The sequence below is a fragment of the Pectinophora gossypiella genome, chromosome 11 (genome assembly GCF_024362695.1).
Source record: "Pectinophora gossypiella chromosome 11, ilPecGoss1.1, whole genome shotgun sequence".
NCBI lineage: Eukaryota > Metazoa > Arthropoda > Insecta > Lepidoptera > Gelechiidae > Pectinophora > Pectinophora gossypiella.
The window spans coordinates 13,099,130-13,111,884 of record NC_065414.1 but is presented as its reverse complement, the minus strand read 5'-3'; the positions used below and the strand labels follow the sequence as shown (position 1 = coordinate 13,111,884).

Genomic DNA, 12,755 nt, shown 5'->3' with positions numbered 1-12,755 from the left:
CGGTATTAAGCAAAAGAATGGTCACACCAATTTTTTATTTTTTATTGTCAAATTCGTTCAATAGTTGGTATCGTTCGTATCATATGTCAATCAAACTCAATAAAATAAAAAAACGTGCGAGCGCGTGAAGTGTGGCGTATTTACGGCACACAGCGGCAAGTCCCACGTTGCCTTCGAAATCTCTTATCGTTAATAAAGACATTCATAAATAGTTGATCTCGTTATTTCCGTCGCGCATACCGCGAGTGACGGCCGAGAGGTCATTTTAATCCGCTGATGAAATCAAGTGCACCGTACGAACAAGTAGTGAATAAACTAGACAACCTCCTTCCTCTAACCACAAGAATGCCGAACATCAAAGTCTTCAGCGGGAGCTCCCACCCCGACCTAGCACAGAAGATTGTCGATCGCCTGGGCATCGATCTTGGTAAAGTCGTAACCAAGAAGTTTAGCAACATGGAAACGTGCGTCGAGATCGGCGAGTCGGTGCGTGGGGAGGATGTTTACATCGTGCAGAGCGGCAGTGGCGAGATCAACGACAACCTCATGGAGTTGCTTATTATGATCAACGCTTGTAAAATAGCGTCGGCTTCGCGCGTCACTGCCGTTATCCCGTGCTTCCCGTACGCGCGTCAGGACAAGAAAGACAAAAGCAGAGCCCCCATCACTGCCAAGCTCGTCGCTAACATCCTGTCCGTCTCCGGCGCCGACCACATCATCACTATGGACCTCCATGCCTCGCAAATCCAGGGATTCTTCGACATACCAGTAGATAACCTCTTCGCCGAACCCGCCGTGCTAAAGTGGATCAAAGAGAACATTCCTGATTGGAAGACCAGCATTGTAGTGTCCCCTGATGCTGGTGGAGCTAAGAGAGTCACATCCATAGCTGATCGATTGAATGTAGAGTTTGCTCTCATCCACAAAGAGAGGAAAAAAGCTAATGAAGTAGCTTCAATGGTGTTGGTTGGTGATGTGAAGGACCGCACAGCCATCCTGGTGGACGACATGGCAGACACATGCGGCACCATCTGCCATGCTGCTGAGAAATTGATTGAAGCCGGTGCTATCAAGGTATATGCTATCTTAACACACGGTATCTTCTCAGGACCTGCCATTTCGAGGATCAATAATGCGTGCCTAGAAGCTGTTGTTGTCACAAACACGATCCCACAAGAGAGACACATGCAGGAGTGTCCCAAGATCCAGTGCATTGATGTCTCCATGATGCTAGCAGAGGCAGTGCGACGCACACATAACGGGGAGTCTGTCTCATACCTGTTCTCTAATGTTCCATATTAGTTTAATTTTCTTTTTTATGTTACATATTTTAGGATGAGGGATCCAACATCTAAAGTTAAATAAGGTATGGCCAATATAGATTGGACATGCTTGTTATTGTTAGTTTAACCTGCAGGTTAATGATAAGCTCGAAACTCAGTGATATTTTATTGTGGAGAGGAATAATATTTCATGTTTGAGACAGTTGGAAGCCTGCTAACATTAGTTTTAATGAGCTCATGGTAACATGAGTTTATTATAGTGAAGATTCTTTAATCTCATTAAGTTTTATTATGATCAACTCCGAGAAGTATATAATTTCTATATCAAACACAGAGGTTAATAATTTATATAATTCCATATAGTTTTACACACATTGAAATTAGTTTTGTGATAAATAGACCTGTTAGACAAACTTTCTTGCTGTCTAACTCTAATATCTATTGCAGCCACTATTGCATCTATTGCAGGCAGAGAGTGGGGTTGTTATTGTAGACAAGTGATAAATCGTGATTAAGCCTTCCATGTCCCTATAATTTCAAAATGAAATATTGTATACTTAAAGTTGATGAATTTTCAAATGTAACGAAAATTAATTTAGCGCATTTTTATGTAGTTTTCATTCCAATCCTGCCATAAAATTGTTATTTCTTCGGAGTCTGCATTTAACTTTATATGTATAATAGATTTTGTTGAAGTTTTCATGACTAAAATGTATTTTACTTTTAAAATTTTGTTGAATATTAGTTCTAAATGAATCATTGACAATTTGATTTGCCTAATCGAGTTGAAAAATGATTTATTTCGTTTTTCAATTAGAGTTATATTTCCAAAATATTTTTAATGTGTACATTTGTCAATTGTTTCAACCTAGAAAGCTTTTCTGTATCTAAATTCATGTGATGATTAAAAAAGAGAAATATTAATGCTTTCACAAGCATCATTATCAATGTGTATTTGATAAGGCATGCATAAAATTACATAAACTTGATTAGATTGTTTGTATTGGCAATGTTAGTCAAAATAATAATGTATAGTTCTGCGAATTGGCCAGTTGCCTAATGTATATTGTGATCAGAGATTTTCTAAATTTATAGAAACTATTATTCCATATACCTACTTATTATTAAGGCATTAATAAAAATACTTCGTACATCTTTCTTTTTATGTTTATTATATCTGCACACAGTAGGTATCTTTTTTTACTAACAGTAAATTTTCAGGTAATGTGTCCTCAATCGAGGACAGGGGGCCATATTGAAGCAATTTATCTAAAAAAAGCAATATTGCAATTTGACATTTGCACATATTAAAGTAGCATTATTGCTTTTTCAGATGAATTTCTTCGACTCGATGTGACCGTTTTGACGCCCCAGCTACTCATAATTAGCTAAGTGATCTTAGTTTATTTTCCCTGCCTATTATTTGAAAGAATCTTGGTTATGCTTCGGTAACTTACTAGAACTAAACTACAATCGTGACTAGAACTTAACACGTGTAGCTATTTTCATTAGGTAATGGGTTTTATCAAGGTTTGTGGGAAATAAACCGAAGACAAAACTTGTCTTGTAAGCTTGACAAAGAAAAATTGGCGGGGTCATTGTATTGAAGAACAACGATAACATAATTTTATCTTTCGCTACAAGATTGTAGTAAATTTATAGGTATCTAAACCTATACATAAGTACATAACCACACGCTTATTTCCCACTTCCCACCCAAGTGAGCAGTTTCATGAACGCACGCCGGATCAGAATAGATCGTATTAAACCTTACCCTTTAGGCATCTTCAAACAAAAAAGACTTCGACCAAACTGAACACAATAAGCTCTCGCGTTGCGTAACTCATAAAAATATGGGTGATCGATTCCCAAGGACAATTTACGGTCAATGTCGCCGCTTCAGTAGGTGAACTTTGATCGTTTATAACTGTCGCTAGGTAGGTATAACATCTTTGTATCGTGAGACGACAATACGAAGAATAGCTGCTGTTTTATGTCTTTTGAAGCTTTGTGACTGCCCATCCCAGTGATTACGCGCGCGATCTTATAAGTTAGGTTACCTACCTACTTTACGCAAAGTAATAAATTCTTCTTATCTAGTTTTTAAGTGTTCCACTGCTGGGCAAAGGCCTCCCTCCTTATCTTCTAGGACTCTCTCCAGTGCTTCCTCCGGCCAGCCTTTCAGGAAAGCATCCAAGTCGTCGCGCCATATCCGCCTCGGTCTGCCACGCCTGCGTCTACCTCTACTCGGAGACCATTCTGTGGTGATCTTAGCTTACAGGTTGTTAGGCATCCGACAGACGTGACCTGCCCAATCCCGCTTCAACTTGGCGCCTGCGTGGACCACGTCCGCAATTTGAGTAATAAATAAAAGTAATTAACTGCTTAAGTATATTGAATGACCAACCTATATTGACTATGAGGTAAATCTAGTAGGCACTAAGTCCCCGTGGAGTTTCCATTATCCAAAGCATCAACTTCATATCTATTTCCTTATTAATTAAATAAATTATGATGTCTATATACTACTCTGAACCGGCGCAAGAGTACCTAGAGGTATAAAGCGCTTGATAAACGTGGAGGGAATCTATGTTACATACATACATAAACTCACCCTCGTAATTCCTAATTGACTGGGCAGAGCCGGAGTTCAAAAGCGCTCAGTGTTCTATAAGTAAACGGGAATCCGTTATGTCTGCTTACCGCTATGGGATATAGGTGTAAAGTTTATATTTTATGGCATGATGATGCCTCTGGTTTAGTAAAAGTACACCAGCTGCAAATCGACAAATTATTCCCCTCGCACTGATTACATCAGAGAGAGATATTATCAGTAGGAGTTGTGACCTTAAGGTCACCGCCGATGATGCAAAATTGTTTGTGGGCGCGTCGTATTACGCACGTAATGAAAAATGAAAACAAAATGATATGACCTCATGTAGTCTTGTTTGTTGAAGGCGGGAAATTAATAACTTACAGTGTTCACTGATCCGGAGGTCCCGGGTTCGAATCTCGTTGGGATCATCAAAAATCACTTTGTGAGCGATCCCCAGTTTGGTTAGGTAGGACATTGCAGGCTGATTACCCGAAAGTAAGATGATCCGTGCTTCGGAGGGCACGTTAAGCAGCTGGTCCCGGCTACTATTTACTTAAGTAAAAGTACGGTCACGACTTCACGAGTACTAATATGTATACACTTAACCATGTCACATTAACATTTTTGACAAATTAAACCGAAGTCTCATTAAATGTCAAACATGATAGTGCGACTGGGTTCTTAAGTGGATACATGATATTGCTCATAATATGCATTGCATGGCTCATGTAAGAACAGGGGCCTTTGGCGGCTCAATAATAACCCTGACACCAGGGCTGCTGAGGTCGGTCATTGGTCTCACAATCATAACCCACGCGAGAGAAAGAGTTACCTACCTATTTTCCACTCTACCTAAGTAATTACTTTAATTGTAGTACAGACAGAAGCAAATAGTGACAGTCAAGGTATACGTATAGTTAGCAAAATCCAGAATGTACAATAATTAGGGATGATCAAGGTGGCCGTATAGATAGTAACACTAAGTGTCCAGAAACATCTCAGCGTTCAAAAAGTTGGCAACAACCTAATCGGAAATATAACCGGGGACGATACATCACTGCTCGTATCCTATTATTCGCTAAAAATACATACCTACAATAATTACTTACTTATCATATCATAATTCATAGTAAGTAGGTACCGGACAACAGCAGATACTTGACGCAACCTGATAACTTGTGACCTCCGTCCTTTAACAAGACCCCCTATACGCACAATCGTCATAATCTACCAGCATTAAGAGAAAATAATGTACCTAATTCAATAGAAAATATTATTCTATGTAATATTTGTATAAACGCGCGTAAGGGATACAATTACAAGGGTAAACAAAGGAAAAGCTGTTTAGCGCCATCTTGTTTTTGAGAAACATAATAAGCTTACGGCTACAACCAAATTTGGGTAGTCAGATTCAACTGCATCCATCGCAAGATGAACTAAGTATTCACGCCTCACCGAGCTCGCTGTTAGACTGAGACGTATCGCCGTCCATAATGGTCACACATCATCAGCCCATTCACGTCTCCACTGCTGGGGCACGGGCCTTCCCTATGGATGGATAGGGAGATCGGGCCTTAAACCATCACGCGGGCCCAGTGCGGATTGATATGCAGCTAATGCAGCCGGGACCAACGGCTTAACGTGCCTTCCGAAGCACGGAGGAGCTCGAGATGAAAACTTTTTTTTTTGTGGTCACCCATCCTATGGTGTGCGTTACCCCAACAAGAAAGTATCTCCTAGAGTTATATGAGTAGAACGTAATGTGCGCCCACATAAAAAATGTGTGCCCCCTGTCTTTTCGAAAAAAAATCGAAAAAACGATTCTTGCTGGGGTAACGTTTTTCTAGCAGGAAAATTCTAAACGAATGATCGGAGAGAGAAAAACTGTGCATGGCCAGATAGCTTATATGTGTGCCAAAATGTGCCCCCAAAAATAAAATCTGTGCCCCTTCAGATTTTCGAGATATTGCATTTCCTGCTGGAGTAACGTTTTGATGAATAGTATATCTCTAAAACCATTGCATGTGCCCCTGTAGAATAAACATACGCGAGTAGCTCTTAATGTGTGCCCCTTTGTGCCCCAATTAGATTTTAGAAAATATTTATAGTTTTCAAGTTATCGCGGTTTTATGAAAACCCGAAAAAACATCGCAGCGCCTAAATGAGACAAGGCATAACTTCGCTGAAAACTGTATTCGGTCTTTCTTGACGCTAATAATAACCATACAAAGTTTCAAAAATGTTCATGCATGCGTTTTTGAATAATCTTGCTAAAAGTAAAAACGATGGTGTCATAACTTTGACGGCAAAATACAAGGAACTGGCACAATCCCAGATGTGTAGGTGTAAACCAAAATCTTGTGCCTTTAGTCAAAAATATATGGTGAAAATATTGAGCTTCAAATGTTACGCATTAAGTAAATATAAACAAAAAACCAAAATATGTAAACAACGGCTGGTTATCCGACCAAATCTGAATGACTACTAAAAAGCGACGGATTCATACATATCGATGACCTTCTTTACTTTACTCACTAACCGGTTCACACGTGTTGTGCCTGAGTACACTGAAGTAGAAAAGTAATAACTAATAAAATAAAGTTGTTATTGGATTATATTTTAATAGCTGTTTCTATGACCTTACACATGATTAAGTATCTACATTTATAAGAGCCATTTTCAAATAAAATGTACATGTGACTAACATGCTCAAAATCGTGACCAAACTGTTTTGTGACATACCTGTATTTTTATACTAATGTAAATAATAATTTCCACATCAACAAGCTGTTTCATTTATATAGTCACAAGGTGCATTTAATATATTTTTTAATTAGCCCTCAAAACTTTTGAACGCGACTGTAAGGACAACAGCTTAGGTATAATACGTCCAATAAAGAAGGTCCTCGTTAAGTATGAATCCGTCGCTTTTTAGTAGTCATTCAGATTTGGTCGGATAACCAGCCGTTGTTTACATATTTTGGTTTTTTGTTTATATTTACTTAATGCGTAACATTTGAAGCTCAATATTTTCACCATATATTTTTGACTAAAGGCACAAGATTTTGGTTTACACCTACACATCTGGGATTGTGCCAGTTCCTTGTATTTTGCCGTCAAAGTTATGACACCATCGTTTTTACTTTTAGCAAGATTATTCAAAAACGCATGCATGAACATTTTTGAAACTTTGTATGGTTATTATTAGCGTCAAGAAAGACCGAATACAGTTTTCAGCGAAGTTATGCCTTGTCTCATTTAGGCGCTGCGATGTTTTTTCGGGTTTTCATAAAACCGCGATAACTTGAAAACTATAAATATTTTCTAAAATCTAATTGGGGCACAAAGGGGCACACATTAAGAGCTACTCGCGTATGTTTATTCTACAGGGGCACATGCAATGGTTTTAGAGATATACTATTCATCAAAACGTTACTCCAGCAGGAAATGCAATATCTCGAAAATCTGAAGGGGCACAGATTTTATTTTTGGGGGCACATTTTGGCACACATATAAGCTATCTGGCCATGCACAGTTTTTCTCTCTCCGATCATTCGTTTAGAATTTTCCTGCTAGAAAAACGTTACCCCAGCAAGAATCGTTTTTTCGATTTTTTTTCGAAACGACAGGGGGCACACATTTTTTATGTGGGCGCACATTTACAGCAGATAAGGCACCAACTATACGTTCTACTCATATAACTCTAGGAGATACTTTCTTGTTGGGGTAACGCACACCATCCTATGACCGGCCTTTGCGAAAGTTGCTTAACTTCAACAATCGCAGACCGAGCGCGTTTACCGCTGCGCCACCGAGCTCTATAATGGTCATTAGTACCTAAATATTACATGACAAAAAAACAACTCTGAACTGCTATAGCGCCATAACTGGAAAAAAACAGCCGTTTATGTCTTTCACCCTCGTTATTCCGCTGTCACAAGGTCCGCTTACCTAACCTGAATATTTCACAGGTCTGATTTTACCGAAGCGACTGCCTGTCCGACCTTTCAACCCGCGAAGAAAAAAACAGCCTTATTAAGGTTAGGTCTGCGAAACATATTTCTCCGGAATGTAGGTTTCCTCAGAATGTTTTCCTTTGCCGCTTATAATCATGTTATTATCCAAACATGAACAGGCCGGTACTGGGATTCAAACTTGCGACCACACAATGAGAGTCAAGCTTTCTTCCAACTGGGCTACCACACGGTTCGTGGTACATGAACACGTGCTTATGAGAAATAATCAGACACGTCTGCGGGATGGAGGAAATAATACATATAATGCGCTGTACTGTACCTAATATTTAGCACGTGAAGCCGTTGGTCCCGGTTGCGTATTTAGAAATACGTCTCCGCAGGCCGAGACGAATTGGAATAGGATTTCCGAGCGAAAAACGCGCATAAACCCTACTCCAGTAATGTCCCACATAGTGACGAACTGGAGTAAAACTTATAAGATAAAATGTGCTAGATGTGTAGTAAGTATTCTACTCGTCAACCTAGCGTTTCTAAATACGCGTCCCGGTTATAGTTTACGTACGTGGTAAGTATTACGTAGGTACCTAGTCGTTACATGAGCTAAGTCAGGGGGTTGTTGGCGGCTCAATAATAACCCTGACACCAAGATTGCTCATCCACCTCACAACCCACAAGATAGAAGTTTTTATGGCTCAATCATCTCAAGTTTCTCGCAAAAAAACGATTATTCTTTCCAACATGAAAGGTAGGTACGGGCAACTTACCCGATATCTTACTTTAGTAACATGTATTTTATCAATAGTTTTCCATGGTAACTATTGATCATGGGTAGTTTCTTAGGTCAAAGAGAAATTATGAAGTTCTCATTCCTAAATAAAGACAGATCCAAAGGTGACAAAATTTTTCTTTTTTTTCTATTTAACTTATTTATGAATTTTAATCTACTACCTAATAAAGAAATATGTTACAAATGCGACACTTTGTCACATTTTTCTATGTCGTCAAAGGTCGTTTTTTTTTTCATACGAATTCCATAGTAATTTTGCGTATTTTGACCGTAATATTCCTTATTCTGTTTTGACGTACCTAGTGATTTAAACAGTTGGGAACTACTCCTATGTACGTATATAGGTACAAGTATAGAATAAGGAATAATACAAGTTACTTAGATAGACTTGACAAAATGACCGATTTTTTGACCATTTTTTTGCCGAGTCTAAAATCAATACAATAGCCTACGGCTAGGCTGTACTTCGGAACTATGTTTAAACAATGGTAGATAAGGTAGGTTCGGTACATAGCCTAGTTTGTAGTTACCTCTTAAGCATAACATGTTATGTAGTCGGTCACTAACAAGGGTATTTGGGTAACCAGGGTTGATGAGATTGGTAATCCACCTCTCAACCCACACAATAGAAGGGTATTTTTAAGAAGGGTACGTGGTCAAAATCGGAACTAACACCGTATCCTTTAAAAGGTGAACGAGCACCTAGCCGCGCCGCAGGTAATAAAAGATATGAAGCAAATTAATAAGTAAACAAGCCCCGCCCCTTTTTAGAGGTTGAGTCAAAAATGCGGGTGTAGCGAAATGTATAAAAAAATTCAAAGGTACTATTCACCTATGCGACACTTCTTGATTGCTCCACGTGGGTATAAGCATTTCATTCAATGTCATTTGACGAAAACTACATATAACAAGGCTCACGACTAATACCATTTAGTACCCCAATCAGAGGTACATCCATCACAAAATTAACTAAGTACCCTCACCTAACCGCGCTTTCTGTTAGACCATAGTCGTGAAATTCAACGTGATAGGTGGTGATCAGTATCGCCGTCTATAACTACAGAGCCAACTGTGTTAGTGAAACTGCACTGCATTGGTGCAAGTCCGGGGACCTGCTCTCCCCGTTTGGGATGCAAGCCGGTGTACCAGAGACTATACGACAAATAAACTAATACGCATTATTGACGTGAACTATGAATGTAAATAAATCTCAAATAAAACAAATATAGAAGTTTACACTAGTTTATTGTGTTCAGTGGTGGTGGTGTGCCTGTGCGGCGGCCTTCCTCATCTGTGTCAGGACGTTGCTGAGCTCTTCACGCTTCCTCTTGGCGCGGATGTGTGTGCCGAGGCGGCGCTTCAGGAACTTCAGGGCGCGCTTGTCTTTTGACACCTGGAAATAAAAAGATATATTTTAAGGCATTGTTACTTATTTCGCTGGAAGGCAAGAGGGGAAACCACTGCCCTATTTTTCCCTAGTAGCATGGAGAATGCTACACCGACAAGAGTGTGGCTCTTAAATTAGTAATGATGACTTCTTATGCCGTATGGCCATTTAGAGTAAATAGATATTATTATATAACCTAAGTCAACCTAATTTGTGACTGTTCTGTGCACATTAATTTGCATAATTTGTTCACTGGCAGTGGATGCCACATATTTTATGACAGTAAACACTTATTACTCTTTGGTGCTGATCAATAATAATTAATAATTACAATTAATTGACAGTGTAATGCAAAGTTTGTTGTCTATAAATGGATATTGAGTGGTATACACCACTGCCTAATCCTTCTGGGATACAGGTGTGATGCTGTTTCTATGGAGATAATGATCACTCCTCAAAACTTGAGCCATACCACATCCAGTTGTTAGAGGCAAGGCCTGTTGCCCAGCTAGGCATTGCACTATATATGTGTGTATGAATATTTATATAACATAAACAGCCATGAAGTGAATGTAAGATTGGATATGTCAGTCATATAACACACAGAGACTAGATTGGAGACTTGTTGCCATAGCCAAATAGGCTGGAAAGGCATACCATCACAAAACTCATTATCTTTTCAATTATTGTCAATCCCATACTTTTGTAATGAAAAATTCCAGTTTATATTTAAATTCAGGATCATGAGCTGAATCATCACCTTCAGTATTCGGTACCGTGTCACTAACACCCTCTATATTTATAAGATAAAATTTAACTTACCTTCAACAACTCCATAGCCCTCTTCTCATACTGAGCGTGGCCAACGACCTCGCGGACCAGGTCACGGACAAACTTGGAGTGCTTGGTTTGCAGCTGAAATTATAACAAAACACATATTTAATACTTTAATTACACATACAATAAAATTTATTTGTTGCCCTGGGGAGTAAAAATCTTTCTTGTGAAATCAGAATCATTTATTCCACATAATTACCTTAGATAAACTTGTTGAAAATCAATTTACATTTTTTTGTGTCTACATAAGAAATTTGTAACAGCAACACATTTAAAATAAATGCTGGTATATGTTACAAGTTATTAAAATAACTAGAGAAGCATATTTAAAACCATTAATTTTGATTGTCATTAATCTTACAAGCTTTTTTACATAAAGTAAGCTTCACATGAGCTATATAGAGTAGTGTATCTCATACATAAAGCTACTGAATGGAATAGACATATCATCATAAGTATTGCCTGTTGTACTTTTTCTGTCCTGTATCATACAAGAAAACAAAGAGTTTGTCTAAGGTACCAACTTTCTGCCCGCATGGACTTATAGCCTATAGCACTCAGGCATAAGGTAGCACAATGAAGAAAATAATTCAAAATCCTTTTAGTAGTTTCTGAGATTACTTCTTACAAACAAACAAATTTATATCTAAGATACATTTGGGGTATATGTACCTAATGTAAATAATATTACGGCAAAAAACTTCAGTTGCATTTGCATGAGGCATGGATAGAGTAGGATTAAAGAAGGCAACGTTTAGTATGTTAATTTAATTACAGATTTTCGTTAAAAGAAACGAAGCCCCAATAAAGTAAAGAATGTATTGCAAGCTAGATATTCTAGTAATTCAAATGCAATTGGAGTGAGTTATGAGTTGGAACAAAGTTAAATTTTGTACACAAACATAACCTAAGATAATTTCTTTAGAGATGATTCATAAGAGTATACTTACACCCTTTAGCCTGGCAGGTCTGACTTTGATGGTCTTATCTGTAATTCCCTTTCTGCCAGCGGAAATCTTTGTTGTTTTGTGGCCTTTTCGCAGACCAACTGCGATTTCGAACCGGGGAGCCATGCTGAAAACACAAACACCAAAACTGTAAGCGATTAAATAAACACCACAAACCGTGATCACCTAGTTGTGAACACTATTTCTCAAGTTAAATTTAATTTACTTCAAAGGATTAATTCGATAAAATCGAATATAATTCAAGAAATTTCTTTACGTACATTTCGGATTGACAGATCCGACCAAAAAGAATACTTTTTGTTTTTTAATGGATGACCTTGAAATGGTAATATGAAAACTCACTGTTTTCTCACGCGGTATGATAACAAAGTATCTGTTCCTTTTACTAGGTATTAGTTAGGTCAGGCCTTAAATATTAAAAACAAAAACATATAAAAGCAAAAGCCTTATAATAAATAAATAAAATAAAAATACTTTTTTAACTTTAAAGGCTAGTTAGATAGATTTTCTCGAGCAGTTATGGCTTGATAGATCTGTGAGGTCTTGAAAATGTTTACAATGAAAAGATTTAGCGATGGGTCGTTATCGGTTTTTGAGATAACGTAACGTAAGCGTTATGTGATTTCCAATAACTAGTTTCTTAACTAGTGATTTTTATAACTAGTTATTTTCACAACGTTCTGAAGCAAACGTGATAATTGTAACGTAAAATCGTTTGGTTAGGTAGCAGTATAACTTAATTCTTCTTCACGCACACGTACGTTTTACATTACTCGTTTTACTCCTTTACGTTGTCAAAGCTATGTGTAAGGTGGTCAATGTAAAACGTCGTTTTCATCTTGTCATTACGAATATTGTAAAACCAGTGATTTTGCGTGAGTAGTGAAAGTAGCCAAACATCGACGCCATGCCTTAAACAT

At 38.1% G+C, this 12,755-nt stretch overlaps 2 protein-coding genes and 1 long non-coding RNA gene across 3 annotated transcripts in view; 1 reads left to right on the top strand and 2 right to left on the bottom strand.

The window, feature by feature from the left end:
* LOC126370643 (uncharacterized) overlaps positions 1–12,755 on the bottom strand; it is a 44,402-nt gene that overhangs the window by 9,128 nt on the left and 22,519 nt on the right. The gene's annotated exons all lie outside the window — the stretch shown is intronic.
* On the top strand, positions 56–2,441 carry LOC126370586 (ribose-phosphate pyrophosphokinase 2). Its single transcript, XM_050015534.1, has one exon. It carries the CDS (start codon positions 277–279, stop codon positions 1,300–1,302), a length of 1,026 nt encoding a protein of 341 aa, XP_049871491.1. The 5' UTR covers positions 56–276; the 3' UTR covers positions 1,303–2,441.
* On the bottom strand, positions 9,872–12,186 carry LOC126370629 (60S ribosomal protein L36). The gene is made up of 4 exons (XM_050015597.1): positions 12,096–12,186; positions 11,818–11,941; positions 10,853–10,945; positions 9,872–10,036 (listed from the first exon to the last, which is right to left on the bottom strand). Exons 2-4 carry the CDS (start codon positions 11,938–11,940, stop codon positions 9,896–9,898), a joined length of 357 nt encoding a protein of 118 aa, XP_049871554.1. The 5' UTR covers position 11,941; positions 12,096–12,186; the 3' UTR covers positions 9,872–9,895.